The 16,670-nt window shown below is 34.3% G+C and overlaps 1 protein-coding gene across 3 annotated transcripts; it reads left to right on the plus strand.

Moving 5' to 3' along the window:
• Positions 1 to 7,925: 7,925 nt before the first annotated feature.
• Positions 7,926 to 9,565, plus strand: LOC123306351. 3 transcript variants are annotated; one of them, XR_006536899.1, is made up of 4 exons: positions 7,926 to 8,032; positions 8,418 to 8,581; positions 8,770 to 9,016; positions 9,105 to 9,565. XR_006536899.1 is itself a non-coding variant. In XM_044888322.1 (4 exons), exons 2-3 carry the CDS (start codon positions 8,865 to 8,867, stop codon positions 9,298 to 9,300), a joined length of 348 nt encoding a protein of 115 aa, XP_044744257.1. In that variant the 5' UTR covers positions 8,250 to 8,581; positions 8,770 to 8,864; the 3' UTR covers positions 9,301 to 9,304; positions 9,365 to 9,565. The 3 variants fall into 3 exon arrangements, 2 of the variants coding, with proteins under 2 accessions (XP_044744257.1, XP_044744255.1); XM_044888322.1 differs by lacking the exon at positions 7,926 to 8,032 and having other exon boundaries at positions 8,250 to 8,581; positions 9,105 to 9,304; positions 9,365 to 9,565; XM_044888320.1 differs by lacking the exon at positions 7,926 to 8,032 and having other exon boundaries at positions 8,250 to 8,581.
• The last annotated feature ends 7,105 nt before the right edge of the window (positions 9,566 to 16,670 follow it).

A 16,670-nucleotide genomic window follows, 5' to 3' on the forward strand; every position in this document is an offset into this window, starting at 1 on the left:
AATAGGGTATGATGTTTACCGTTGCACGTACGACAATTTGATTTTGAAGAGCAAGTATTCATCTGATGCCCTGAATGCAGACAATTGATACACCAGTTTTTATCTTTCACAATTTTGAAACGATCCTGCGTGGATTGTTCCAAAAATGTTGGACATTTGTAAATACTATGACTCAATTTACAATAATTGCAGCTTATGTGTTTCTTATTTGAATCATATTTGGTTTGAACAAGAAGTGCAGAATTCCGTTTCTGCATTGAGACAGAACCAGATTTCGAACTTTGGGAATTCGAAACTGCTTGAGTCTTTGAAGGAATAGAAAGCGCGGCAGACTCCAATGCTATACATTGATTCGTGAGGAAATTTCGTAGATTAACAAATGAAGGAATATCCGTTGAACACTCATGTAATTCAAAGCGCTTGATCGAAGCTGAGTCCAATTTCTGAATGAGAAGATGAAATAAAACAAAATCCCATTGATCAGTAGGTAAACCTAAATTCTTTAATACCGATAAATTTTCCGAAAAAACCTCTAGGATTCGCCTAAGGCCCATCGATGAATCATTCTGCAGTTTTGGAACATTGTAAATTTCCCTCCAACAAGTATTAGCAAGAAGTCGTTTATTCTGATACCTTTCAGTTAATGTCTGAAAGGCATTTTCATAGTTTTGAGCAGTCAGTGGATATCCTTTTAATAGACTCAAAGCATGAGAAGAAAGTGAACTAAGAAGGTATTGAAACTTTTCTATCTGACTTAAGTTAGAATTTTCGTGCACCAAGCTTTTGAACATATCAAAGAAAGTAGGCCACTCTTTATAATTCCCATCGAAAATGGGTAATACTATTTTTGGAAGTTTCACATTCGGCGAACTGAGAGAGGGGTTACTATTTTCCTGTTTTACTGAAGGAAATAAATTAACGTAACTCGTCTTAATGGTGTAATAATTATCCATGAAGGCCGTTCGAGTAAACCTTTCAGCTTCTAATTCAGGTTCTTCGGAAGAAGCTATAATAGATACAATTGACGAATGTAAATTTTGAAATTCGACGAAAATTTCCTCAAGTCTTTCAAATCTTAACTTGAATCGTACGTGGAGACTTTCGTCAGTAATGGCAGATTGCGCTAGATTTAAGATTTCTTCAAGATCGTCACTTAGTATCTGTCGACGAGCTTTGAGTTGTTTCAATTTTGTTGCCATGATTAGTGGTTATTCAAGGTATACTGCAGAAAACAATGTGTTATTTGAAAATTTTACCTGAATAATTTTAAGAATGAGTAAGTACAATAATTGTTGAAATGAAACAATATAGATTCAATAATAAATTGTTTTGAAAATGTGAAATTTGAAAGTTTGATTTTATTGTTGATGTTTTGAAAAGAGGTTATGAACATAGATCAGAAAACAATCAGAAGTTGTCTATGTTCTGAGAAAATGGAAGATGACTTAATTGACATTCAAAACAACAGGTTATGAACATACATTTGTCTATGGTCATAAGATTCCTGAATGTCAAGTTCGATATGTTATCAGTTTTTTTTTTGAGGTTGGATCAATATGGAATGAATGAAATTCCGAAATGCTTGATCGCATTAATTTTGAAAACGCGGTTCGAAAATTCGGCTCGCAAAGGACCAAAATGGCACGACAAGGGCCTTTGAAAATGAAGGACCGAAAAATATGAAAAGAAAAATATGCAAAATGCAAGAGCAGAAAAGCGAATGCTGGAGTACCGACTTCTGCCTACCTGCGGCTTCACAGTACGGCTGAATTCGTCGTCTAGGCACTCACTCGCGAAATAATCACTTTCGCTGAGGTTCGAGTTCGTGGATTATTCGAAGAAAATTTATATTATACGGGAAAATTGGTCTGTAGTTCATCGGACGAGAGCCATATGAATACTGGCTTAACGACATCCGTGCAATCCTCCAGCATATGTTACGCGAAAAAATTAGATTTACATATATTGGATGGAATCTTAAAACAGCGAGCAAGCGATTCGGAAATTACGGAAAACATTAATTAGTTGCAGTAACAGATAGAGATCTCCAAAAAGTCGAAATACGTACATATCTCTAATCAGATTACCAAGGGCCCGATTCTCGAATGTGTAGGAATGCAATCCCATAGGAAAAAAATGACATTTCCTATGGAATTTTCAAATTCTGTATTCTCGAACTGAAGTATGGGAACATATCCCTTTACATTCCATTGGAAATGCTTCCAATGGCTTTTTCTATGGGAATTAGCTTTTTCCAGTGGGAAAATCAATAACATTTGACGTTACAGGGTCGTTTGACGTTTAAGTTTTTATTTCGACAGTTTCGCGAATCAATATTTTTCGGAAGTTAAGATAAGGAACATATTATTCATTCAATATTTTAAAATGTGCCTGGCTGGTCCCATCTACACATAGAACGAGCTGCGTAGCGAACTCCGCCACAATAAACGAGGATCATATCAATCACCAAACACTTTCAAAATATTATCCTCACAAAGGTCGACAACAGAAAATATTCAAAGACTCTTTCAACTCAGGTAGATCCAAAATGTGACGTGAGGAAAAGTAATCATCTCACCGTGACGACCATTTCGGAATTATTCCCACTGAATTTGGATGTTACAGTTTTATACCGAACACATTCTTTTTATCACATGATTTATTTCACCCTTATCTGAAATATTCTTTTATATTTTTGAGAACAAAACAAACACTAGAGAAAATTCAACGTATATTATCATTGTAAACCAAATCTGTATGCAACAATTAAGGAACAGGAAGACTTTTTAAAAATAACCTGAATCTGAATAATAAATAATTAAACTCAATAAGAAATAACATATCCTTCTCTATATAAGATAGAGACATAACTGACAAAATTATATACACTATTATACTTGGGACTTCGTTTTTTTGCCCCCAGAATTGCATTCAAACTCTTTTCAATCTACTTTCGTTGTTGTTGGAAATCTTTATATGATATTTTCCTGCTCTCAAGTCCTCAGATGCCTCCATTAGCTTTTTCTACTAGAAGTAATGAAAACACAGAACAATAATATCAATGAATGAAAATATATGAAAACACAGAGATTAAAGAGATTTTCTAACTAACGTGCGTTCAAAAAAATTCGTCGTCAAGTAGGCTATGAAAATTTGAAGGCTGATGTTCGGTGGCTGAACGTATGTCTTTCCTTGAATTACTTCATCTTCCCAAAATGTAAACACTGATGACCTTAACCTATATATCGTAATTTTGTACGGAAACTATAAACTGTAAATTTCACCCAACGTTCGAAAAGCATTTCTTTCATTGAGTAAGATGACAAGAATCCAAACAATCTGAGGCGGATAGAAAAATTCTTCGTAAAAATTTTAACCGTCCACTATTTTCATACGTAAGTACGTAAGAGACATGATTCTTGAATTGATCGTGATATTATGTTTTTTTGTAAGAAGGTTCTAGCTACTTCAGTCATATAAATAAATCACAGTAAGAATCTCAATAATATGTTTATTAATTCTCTATAAATATTGAATTGATTCAGTCATTACTGAAAATCCATGACTAAACTAAAAGAACTGAATTACCTGAAAAATGTCAATTTATTAAAATTCAATTCAGCTATAAAAGGGCATGATGCCTTCTCCTCCATAACGTTCTGCTATTAAAGTTCCATAAAAGAAAGTAGGTCCACATTTTGCTTTTGACTGATGCATACTGAACTCCAATTTTTCTTGGATGCTACAAGGTTAGGTAATCACAACCTTTTCAGTTTTCTGATAACAAGATTCAACAGTAGAAGCCTTTCACACGTCCTTAAAAACCATCTTTATAATTTGCTGATAATTTGAATTCAACAACAATTCAAAATGCTAAAATGACAGTTCACCTGTAAAATAGTATAGCACGAGCTAAGAATTACGTTTAGACACGAAATATCGACGTTCAAAATTCCATAGCCTACTTGACGACGAATTTTTTTGAACGCACGTTATAATCTTCGAACATAACCTCAGAACTGCATACCACAGAATATGTTACATATTACCAACATAATTTACATGTTTTTCATTGGTGTATTCATTAAAGGACAAGACACTATCATCGACAAACTTCACTCTGTCAATCATCTAGGAAAAACTATTCCATGGAATTCGAGAATAGGTATCACGTCTATTTTCTATGGGAACTGAAAGCATGGAATCATGTTCCTATAGGATCTAATTCCTACATATTCGAGAATCGGGCCCCAGGTAAGAAAATCAAATCATTAATAATGCCTCAGAAATATTCCAGTCCCAATTCGTGAATCGAAGATAATTTAGATTGAGTTTCAGCAAGATTGAGTTCCTTCGCAATACTCTTTGTTTGTTCGACATCTTGATTAAAGATTTCTATGTCAGTGGATTGGAGGAAGGAAGCCACAGTCATGGTTGTTTTGAAGCTCAAAATGTCGATTTTTCACAAAAAAACACTACAAGTGCCATGAAAACACCACTTCATTTTCAAATACTTAGTTGAGAATATTTCGAGAACTAATGCATAAAATAAAAAAACAATTACTGTGCTGAAATCAGTATAAAAATACCTTTCAAATGAGGTATCACTCACCCCATCTTCCCTATTCAAAAATTGGGGGTGAGGGTTGTAGTAGCAAGGGTTGAAGCGCTATGCGTCCGTAACTTACATCTTAAGTTGTCCCCCTCGAAACAGAAATCGACCTGTCCGAGCATTTCTATCGAAAAAATTTATTCCGTCTGTAATCTCGTCTGTTTCGTTTTCAAATGGCCACCCTGTATACTACGATTCAAGAATTTCAAGTGCTCCGGCAACCCTGCTGAAATATTCCAATATTCGAAATGAGTGGCTACGAGGCTACGTATTAACCACCCAATAGCGGAACGGAATCAGCAGCGAATAGAAATCCTTCTTTTGAAATTATCAACCGTTTTTGAACATTGGGCTTGTGCTTGGTTTGCCGCTTCAGTCTTCTTTCCATTTGAAACGTTCTGGCTGCTATTTTGATTGTTTTATAGATTTTCGAGATTTTCCTGCGTTTTGTGAAGAGTTGTTATTTGTTATTGTTTTTATTGTTGTTATTGAATGTTTGCTGAAGTTCCTGTTGTTTTTTTTTTTGATTGATTCATTCCTTGATAAAAATTACATATTATTTAATGATAATACTTTTCCGAAAAGAAAATGTGGGTACATAACATAATTGGTTGGTAAAATTAGGTAAACCTGATGAGGTATGTAGAGCTATAAAATAGAATTGTAAAGCATACCACACACGCTTATAATTCTCAAGAAGAGGATGGCCGTGAATGCGGAATTGTCGAAGTTCCTGAGGAGTGAATTTGCAAATCAGACTTCCACAATTAAAGAAGAACTAGCGAAGCTGATGGAAGAAATCAAAGAAATTGGATTGAAGACGGAAGGGAGAATACAACATTGCGAAGGAAGAGTCAGTAAAGTTGAGAGTGAGCTACTTAAAATTAAGCGTAATTCTATTAAGAACCGGACTAGCTCTAGACAACGCAGACCTAGTGCATTCCGTGATTGCTCAATATAAACTTGGTTGAGTTAGAAGTGAATAACATATTCAGGCTCAATAAGAAAAAATCAGTGATAAAAATTGAATTTTTATCTTACCTAGCCAAATCAAAGGTGATTCAAAATAGGCTGAAACTCAAAGGTACTCGAGTCTATATTAACGAGGACCTATGCGAGGAGGATCGCGAAAATTTCAAATTCTTGAGGCAAAAATTGGCTGAAGCGAAAACCAATAAACAAAGAGCATTTATACGATCTGATTGTCTATACGTAAACGGTGAAAAGCACACCATCGAACAACTAAAAAGTTTAGAAGAGTCGGAGGAATCTCTCAATATCTCCAAAAATATAATTGAAAAACCCAATACCTCAGATGAAAAAACCCAGGAATTGATCATCGTGCCTGATCATCCGACCCTCATAGCCTCTCACAAACCAACACTCACCGAGTCCGAACACATACATCAGGGAGAAGGCACGAAGATAAATAAGGAAATTTCAATATCAAATCTAGTACTGAATAAAGCGAAATACTTTGAGGAGCTCGGGAGAACGAGATCACATTCTTCAGGTTCTTCAGGAATTGCGGGGAAGACTCAGAAGGCTGGTAACACGGGAACCAAAAGCAAGAGAGGTGGTTAACACAAGACTGGGAAGAAGATAAGCTATTTTTTATTTGTTTTGTCTATTATTGCTCAAATAAAGTATTATAATTATCATTTATTGTTAAATTGGTTTTGGGTTTCTTTTGTTGTGGTTTGGTCTTCTTAGTTTGAAATGGATCAGTTTCTGAGATATTTCCATGAGATAACACATAAGACTGAATACTTGGAACCGAAGGGCGGTTTGAATGATTATATGGGTGAGAGAGATAACTTCAAGATAATACATAATAAAATAAGTAGTATGGAAGAAAATTTTGATGAATCAAGCTATTGCTGGGGGAGTATTCTGGAGATTTTCAAGTGATTGTATTGACAGAAACTTTCAGGGTATCGGACTTGGAACTTTTCAAGATAAAAGGATATTCATGTGTGTATAACAACGGAAACTACAATAGGAATGACGGCGTTATTGTTTACGTCAGAGAAGACATCCAATATACTCACAAAATAATACCTGTAGGAGAACAAAATGTCATAGAATTGGATCTTAAACTACCAAAACAGACAGTAAAAATAACCGGAATATATCGTTCGCCGAAGGTATGTATAAAAAGAAGTTCAAACGCGGGAGGAAGGAGAAGTCTATTCAAATAAAACATTATTTCTGTTCCCAACTTGTAAGAGTGAAATAAAGCAGATGATAATGGAGTTGAAGAATGAAAGTGCACCTGGGGATGACGGTATAAGGAATGAACTCCTGAAAAACATCCAGGATGAAATATCAGAACCTCTCATGCTCCTGGTTAACAAATGCTTCCAAACTGGACAATTTCCGAGAGTTTTAAAAATAGGTATAATCAAGCCATTTCTCAAGTCAGGGGAGGAAAGCAACCTATCGAACTACAGACCGATTTGCCTAACATCCAATGTAGCTAAGATTATAGAAAAAATATTGAAAGGTCGTATCCTTAATTTTTTAGAAAAAAACAAAATTTTATCAGATAATCAATTCGGTTTTAGAGCTGGTAAATCAGCGGAAGATGCGATCAGAAGAATAACAGGAACTGCATACAACTGGCTAGATAGTGGTAAAGTAGGTTTATGTGTTTTTATAGATCTAGCGAAAGCTTTTGATACCATCTCTCATGTAAAACTTCTCCGAAAACTCCATCTAATCGGCTTTAGGGGAAAAGCATATGATCTTATCAGAAGTTACTTATTACACCGAACACAATATGTCAAATTTCAAGACCACAATAGTGGAAAGAAGACGGTTGAATTTGGAATACCACAAGGAACAGTCTTAGGGCCTATTTCACGATTTATGTGAACAGTCTACTACGAAAAAAGGAGAGGTTATCAGCTTCGCAGACGATACTGCAGTATTGTATGAAGCCCTATGCCAATCACAAATAAAATACGGAATAATTGGATGGGGAGGAGCATATGACAACCAAATAAAAAGAATTGAGGTTATCCAAAAGTGGATATTGCGGATCATTTACGAAAGGCCACTTCTCTGTCCATCGGACGAACTATACAAGATGTCCAGAATTATGGACCCCCATCAATTGTTTGCCCTAGAGATGCTTCTCATTATAAGGTCAGGGAAACTACATATTTCGAAACATCAACATGATTATGGGACAAGAAATAAAATAAATCAATATCTTGTTCCTAGAGCCGAGAAACGCATAGGACAAAGATGTTATACGTATCTAGGACCCCGCCTACATTCCATCACTCCTGAAAAACTGAACTGAGAACAATTAAGAACTCCTATAGCCATAAGAAAGAAATGAAGAAGTGGATATTCGAAAAAGGAAGAAGCTTCTTTGACATGTTTATAAAACAACAATGATATCACAACAAAGTAAGCAGTAAATGAAGACAAAATTTTGATCACCCACAAAATAGAACAATATCTTTAAATGACGCTCAGAAACTTTTTCAAGTTAGTCTAACATTATTGAGGATACTGTAAATTATTTTGGTTGAAATGTTTCTCACGTACAGGCTTACGCCTCTGTGAAAGATGTTTATCCTGTAGTTTTCAGAATAAACGATATTATTATTATTATTATTATAATCTAGTCGAGTCCAAAAAACCTAAGTTTTATAGGTCTAGTTGTAACATCTCCATTTCCGACAGGGCTATCCATATAAGTATTTGGAAATTACAAGGCACAATTCTGTTCATTTACCAATGAACACCCATGTTCTTATAAATTATTGATTTTAAAAACAATTTTTTTCAGATGGAACTAGTTGAAGTACCTAAAGAAACTTACTATATTTCACCCGAAAACTTTATATTTGTCAAAGATAAACAGGTATCAAGAGGCAGGACATATTTAAAATGTCAAGACCCATTGTGCTCTGCCAGAATTATAATGCATGAGGGTCAGCCATGGATTTTGAGGTGAGTTTTCTGGGGTAATACTTAATGGGCAAGTTTCCTAAAACTCCAAAAGCGAATTTAAGATTATTTACTCATTGTTTGGTTATTTGCTTAATGAATATAACTTTTACTAAGTATCTAATAACTACCTTCGAAAGTTTCAATTTATTGCAAATAAACTCAATACTTGATCTAGAATGTTGTTTTAGAGCGGAGCATAACCATTTGGCTGATTTGCTCCTGCTTCAAGATATTCGGCTAAAAAGTATCTTAGCATTCAGAAGCAGGACCGAAACATATATTCATGGAGGAAGAGATTCGCCACAATGAGGCATCATTGAGGCTAACAAATGGATTCCTCACTGTAAAACCGATGATGCAGCGGGAAAGGAGGAAAGTCCAACCTCCCATACCAGCTACATTGGAGGATGCTGCTGGCTATTTGGCAAATGCATCGTAAGTTAAATGTTTTTCAATCATATTTTATTCACTTCATCTGTCTTAAAGAAAAAAGAATTAAATTTTTCATGTTCAATTGTTCCAGATATCGGAAATATTCATTGGAACTGGGGCCACAACAGAGACCATTCTTCGATAGCATCAGGGATGGATGCCTCTTTTTTGTGTCCCCTGGTATTCTAAGAGAGGCAATTGATGGGAATAGTCTCCACTTGCACATGGACGCGACATTCAAAATTGTGCCCAGAGCAGGTGGAGCCCATCAGTTGGATGAGGGATAACACGGTGAGCATAACTTTTTTATTATTTTCTAGTTTGCCATTTCTTATTTTTTTTTCCTGCAAGGCATACCCTGTGGTGTTTTGTATGACGCCAAACCGCACCAGAGAAACGTACACTGGGGTACTGCGATACACCAGGCAATTATTCGGCGCCTCCCATATCTCTTCTGTCCTTTGTGACTATGAGTTGGCCCTGAGACATGCAGTTCGAGAAGTGTTTGCTGGAGTTTCCTTGAGAGGTTGCTGGTTCCACTTCGCAAAAAATGTATTTCTCGAAGGTGGGTACGATATGGTATTCAAAATCAAGTGTTTATGAAAGCATATCAGGATAATATAGTATATAGTATAGTATATGGATTATTTTTTAATTGATAAAAAAATGTTACAACAAAATAACTTGAAATTTTCTAAGGAATCTATTTCTGCAATAAAAAAATGGTGTTCTAATTTGAAAAACGGAAGTTGACGTCATTTCCGGAAAAACCGGAGGTGCTCATGCCTTGAAAATATTTTAGATTTCATCAGCATAGTGAAATACTTATAAGTGCTGAATTTCACGAGAATACGTTCAGTAGTTTCCCGTACAAATATGGGTGAGGTTCCTCGTGAAAGACCCTGTATACAGTTATTCACAAGGAAAATCATGAATAATGGAATTATTCATTTCTTTTTCTCTTGATTCCGTGATGCAAATGTGTATTCCCGTGAATGGCAAGGGGTGATAGGAGTTGTTTGTATTTGTAATATCTGTTATTCTGTTTCAGTCTGTTGATTCCACATAACTTAGCTATTTCCAGGTCCGCTGATTCTCTACTTTTGGTGCCCCGGGTGGTGTTTTCCAAAATTTGATTTATTCGTCTGGCCTTCATCTGGAGTTCATCATTTTTGTTACATTAAAAATGTTTCCTAGAATAACAATGATAAATACTTTCCAGAATTGCAAAAAGGATTCGAAATTTTAAAGGACTGATTGTATCACTCTAGAAGGAAATTATTCTGATGAATGACCAAAATAACTCCTCAGCCGATGTGTTAACTCTAATAAGACTCCACTATTTACTATAGTAAATAATAATATATAAGTGAAGAAATGAAACTATATGTGCGATCATTTTGAAACAAGCATACGGTGGAACAGATTGATGTATTTTGTTGTGATGACTCGATTCCTGTGCAATCATTAATCCTTGATAAAGGTCCGATTTGAGACCGAAACGTCGATGTTTTCGATATAAAAAGGAGTATCGATTAATATACAAACTATCCAAATACCTGAAAGAGTTTTCATCATTATTACATAATATGGATTATAATATAAACCGTAATTTATCATTACTACACTGATGAATCTTTACCAGAAATACAATGACAAATTGTTCCCGGAATTAAAATCACATTTATATACTCACTAATTAGTGGTAACTTTTTATTCATATTTATTCTTGCTTATGAAAGATCGGTTTGGTGGATTAAACTACTACAGATGGTTCAAAATTATATCTATATACAGGGTCTTTCACGAGGAACCTCACCCATATTTATACAGGAAACTACTGAACGTATTTTCATGAAATTCAGCACTTATAAGTATTTCACGATGCTTATGAAATCTAAAATATTTTCAAGGCATGAGCACCTCCGGTTTTTCCGGAAATGACGTCAACTTCCGTTTTTCAAATTAAAACACCATTTTTTTATTGCAGAAATAGATTCCTCAGAAAATTTCAAGTTATGTACTTTGATGTAACATTTTTCAGTTTTGGTTCAAAAATTCTCTCTGAGCGGGAAAATTCGAAAAAAAATCGAAAATAGAGCTCCGCTGAAACAAGAATAACTTCGAGGTTTTTGGATGGAAAATTTTCATTTTTGGGATTTTTCAAGATGTAAGATTGATGTATCCACTTTAAAAATCGAAATCGCGATTCATGATACAGGGGGTGAAAAAACCGCTTTCAAAGTTAGGGATGAAAAAATCGTGAAAAATCAATTTTTTCAAAATAGAACCCCATTTTTTCATGGCAGATATTGAATCTACGTTAAAAAATAATGTGAATGTATGCATCACACCCTTGCCCTAAAGTGGATATTTTCTGAGTTATTCACAAAAAACTGTTTTTCGTCTTGAATTTTCAGCTATTTCTTTTCCCTTCACGCCAAAAAGATGAAATTTTCAGGAACCGTTATTTAAACCATGTTTTAGATTTTACTACCCTAATATGCAAAAGAAAAAAGTTACAGGTTGTTCCTAAATAGATGGCGAATTTTGATTCGAATTTGTATCGGAAACCTCTTTATTTCAACTAATCGGCCATCGGTTTTCTCTCCAGTGATAAATAAATAATTCCTTATGAACCATATGCAAAAACTTACCATGTTTTACATTCTTTTTTTTTTTTAATGATAGATATCATTAATTACATCTGCCAAATTCCACTTTATTCAGTAGCATTTTGTGTTATTAATTTGGTGATAATTCGTATTAAGTTATAAAATCGATCACTATGCCTAATTTTACCAATGAAGATTATTTAAATCTCATTCTACTTCATGGAGAATGAAATAAAGTTGTAGATAGAACGATTCGACTGTTCATTGAGAGGTTTCCTGACCGACCCAGACCAACGAGAGATACCATTAACAGAACCATGACAAACTTGAGAAATGTCGGATCTTTCGTTAAGAAAACTCTACACAGAGAAAAAAGTGTAGTAGTAGATGAGAACAACGAAATTACAGTTCTTGCATATTTTCGTGTGAATCCTCAAAATTCTCTCAAAGATGCCGAGATTGATCTGGGATTATCTCAATCGAGTGTTTGGAGAATATTAAAAAAACATAAAATGCACCCATATAAATTCAATAGGGTACAGCATTTGAAGGAAACTGATTTCGTCAGGAGAACAGAGTTTTGCGAAGCTATGATGATTCGATTTCAAGGGAATGAAAACTTTTTGGACTGTATAATTTGGACAGATGAATCTAAATTCACAGAGAATGGTTCTTTCAATAAGCATAACAGTCATTATTGGGATGAAGAGAACAACCACCACTTCAGACAATGGAACTTTCAAGAGACCTGGAGTTTCAATGTTTTTTGCGCCATCGAAAATAATGCAATTCTCGATGTTCACATTTATGATGGGACTTTAACTAGTAAGATAGAACACTACACATGTTTGCATTATTTAAAGAATGTTCTCCCTTAGGAGATAGATATTCTGACATATTGACTCAAATAATTGAGCCGCTAGTACAGAACCATAATGACTTATGGTATCAACAAGATGGCGCGCCTCCACACAATTCACTCAATGTGTCAAATATCCTCTACCTACAGGCTATTTGAAGATCGATGGTTGGCGAACAATGGTCCACATCTTTGGCCACCACGTTCTCCCGATTTAACTCCTTTAGACTATTATGTTTGGGTTAGGATAAAAAATATTGTCTACTCAACTCCTCTCACTGATAAAGAGGACTGCATAGAACGAGTCAGAAATGCGTTCAGGTTTGTTTAGATTTTTAGATTCATAGTTTTGAAACTCAATTTGGTTTTTAAACACTTTTGCAGATCTCTTCCTCCCGATGAAATAAGAAGAGCAACGCACGAAGCATTCCTGAGACGTGTAAATAAATGTCTAGGAATTAACGGTCGGTTTCAAGAAAGGGTGAAAAATCTACAGCATGGTTCAAATAACAGTTCCTGAAAATTCCATCTTTTTGGCGTGAAGGGAAAAGAAATAGCTGAAAATTCAAGACGAAAAACAGTTTTTTGTGAATAACTCAGAAAATATCCATTTTAGGGTGTGATGCATACACTCACATTATTTTTTAACGTAGATTCAATATCTGCCATAAAAAATGGGGTTCTAATTTGAAAAAATTGATTTTTCACGATTTTGTCATCCCTAACTTTAAAAGCGATTTTTTCAACCCCTGTATCATGAATCGCGATTTCGATTTTTAAAGGGAAACATCAATCTTACATCTTGAAAAATCCAAAAAATGAAAATTTTCCATCCAAAAACCTCGAAGTTATTCTCGTTTCAGCGGAGCTCTATTTTCGATTTTTTTTTCGAATTTTCCCGCTGAGAGAGAATTTTTCAACCAAAACTGAAAAATGTTACATCAAAATAACTTGAAATTTTCTAAGGAATCTTTTTCTGCAATAAAAAAATGGTGTTCTAATTTGAAAAACGGAAGTTGACGTCATTTCCGAAAAAAACGGAGGTGCTCATGCCTTGAAAATATTTTAGATTTCATCAGCATCGTGAAATACTTATAAGTGCTGAATTTAATGAAAAAACGTTCAGTAGTTTTCCGTATAAATATGGGTGAGGTTCCTCGTGAAAGACCCTGTATATATAAATATTTCTGAGGTATGTTAATTTGAATATAACTGGAATAAAACTCGACCTGTTCATTTGCAACATACAATTCTCAACTGCTTCACAGATATTGTTAAAAAAAAACAGATAATCTTAAATAATATAACATAACGATGCATGACATTTAAACTAGAGATAGTAGATTTTGAAAAATTATGATTCAGCTAAGGAATCTAACGAAAAAACAAACTGTTAAATTTGCAAAATTGACTCTCATATGTTTTTATGTCTATACTTAAATTCAGTCAATTTCACTATGAGAAGATTTTTTTTGTTCATTATTCGAATCACAATACACTATCCCAAATGAAAATGAAATGAAAAAATTTCAGTTTTCTGGTTTCTAAGAAAAAATTTGAAAATTGCTTTTTAATCATCATTAGCTGTGTCAGTGTCCTAGGCATGGACTGCTCAAAATAAATAAAGAAAAACCCACATATTTTTTTGACATGGAATCATTCCTTGAATTTTCTAACAGCTGCTCATTTATACTCTGTGTTCAGCGTTAAACGCTGTCACAAGAAAGCAGAGTAGTTGTGGGTGCTTTAAAGGAAGCAATGTGAGTGCTTTAAAATCTGAGTTTGCTCATCGGCTGAATTTTAAAGTGCTAGGCTCTCTCGTGTCGAAAAATACTTCATTCGAATTTTAGTTTGGAATTTTTAAAACTTTCATAAAAAACTCACCAATATATATGATTGCGAATTCGGATTTGAATAATCCCGAATGTTCATATTTTCACATAAATTACACTTTATTCGAAAAACTCATTATACGTATTATATACAGGGTGGCCATTTGAAAACGAAACCGACGAGATTACAGACGAAATAAATTTTTTCGATAGAAATGCTCGGACAGGTCGATTTCTGTTTCGAGGGGGACAACTTAAGATGTAGGTTACGGACGCATAGCACTTCAACTCTTGCTACTACAACCCTCACCACCAATTTTTGAATAGGGAAGATGGGGTGAGTGATACCTCATTTGAAAGGTATTTTTATACTGATTCCAGCACAGTAATTGTTTTTTCATTTTATGCATTAGTTCTCGAAATATTCTTAACTAAGTATTTGAAGATGAAGTGGTGTTTTCATGGCACTTGTAGTGTTTTTTTGTAAAAAATCGACATTTTGAGCTTTAAAACATACTTCCTATTAACATGTTTATCTAAATGTCGTTGATTGAAGAATTCTGCGGTTCTATTCGCACATTGATTGTTTGCAAAAAAAGTGAAATTATTTCCATCCGCTCTGCAATTGAATAAACCATGTCGAACAATGAATTAGAACACATACTAGTCTCGATTCAAAACTAAGAATAATTCACATGTTAAAGAACCAGTAAGCCAACTTAATGATCTGTTCGTAATAAATAAAAAATTATCGATTCTCATTTTCTTGAAAAAGATATTAATTCAATAATCAACAAAATGAAAACATTATTGAAGCCAACTGAGAAAACACTTCATAATTAAGTCGGAAATCGTTTCACGAATTGTGACAGGAATATTTCTGTGGCATCATTAAATATTTGATTTTTTTACCTGGTAATCTGATTGGAGATATGTACGTATTTGGAGTTTTTGGAGATTTCTATCGATCAAGTGTTACCGCATGTTATTGGAAATACTGAAAATTATATCGAAGATAATTTAGATTGAGTTTCAGCAAGATTGAGCTCCTTTGCAATACGCTTTGTTTGTTCGACATCTTGATTAAAGATTTCTATGCCAGTGGATTGGAGGAAGGAACGAAGGAAGCCACAGTCATGGTTGTTTTGAAGCTCAAAATGTCGATTTTTCACAAGAAAACACTACAAGTGCCATGAAAACACCACTTCATTTTCAAATATTTAGTTGAGAATATTTCGAGAACTAATGCATAGAAAGAAAAACAATTACTGTGCTGAAATCAGTATAAAAATACCTTTCAAATGAGGTATCACTCATTCCATCTTCCCTATTCACAAATTGGGGGTGAGGGTTGTAGTAGCAAGGGTTGAAGCGCTATGCGTCCGTAACCTACATCTTAAGTTGTCCCCCTCGAAACAGAAATCGACCTGTCCGAGCATTTCTATCGAAAAAATTTATTTCTTCTGTGATCTCGTCTGTTTCGTTTTCAAATGGCCACCCTGTATATCAACCTACATTCAAACCAAACATATATTACTGATAGATTTTTGTATAGGAGAAGTTAGTCAGTCAACATCTTCAGTATTCGTTTTAAATTCGTTTCATTCATCTGGGTATTCATGTTGATTATGACTGAATTTTTTGAACAAAAACTACCTAACCACCTTAAGGGATGCATCATTCCCTTAATGGTGCTGATAACGCATTTGAATAACTTCCAATATTCACTAATACGTTTATTACTTCAGCAGGTACTCTGCTGATAAGAAGGAACAATATTTGGTACTTTGAGAAGCTAATCCCTAATCGGAATCATGAATCCAAATAATGAAAAACTTTCTGTCAGTTCAAAAGGAATTCCTAAATATCGTTACTGCATTCTTCAATGTATTTACATCTAGAAACATTTTGAATAGTTTCCATGAATTTTCATTTTCAGTTCTTATTATACAGAGCCATTATATATTTTCAGGGATAGGATAATCAAATATGAGTTATTCAGAAAAGAATCCGCAAAGGTCAACATATTTTATTTGGATGTTTTGCTTTTATATTTTTTTTGTATAATCGAAATAAATGAGCAGTCCCTAAAGTTGAGAGAATGTATATTGTGATAAAGTCCAGTTTTCTGAGAAAAATTGGAGTTCATCTTAGTGCATTTCTTTCGTTTTAAATTTCCGTCCTTGAAAATATTTTAATTCTCGAATATTCCGTACGTTAATTCCGATAGGCAGAGTAAATGTAAAAAACCGCTTATCTGTATTTCACGTTGTTTTTCTTACATGCCGCTAAAGATTTCGACGTTTTTCATCTGTTGATATGCGATAAACCGGAGCTGACGACGTTTTTCA

The sequence above is a fragment of the Coccinella septempunctata genome, chromosome 2 (genome assembly GCF_907165205.1).
Source record: "Coccinella septempunctata chromosome 2, icCocSept1.1, whole genome shotgun sequence".
NCBI lineage: Eukaryota > Metazoa > Arthropoda > Insecta > Coleoptera > Coccinellidae > Coccinella > Coccinella septempunctata.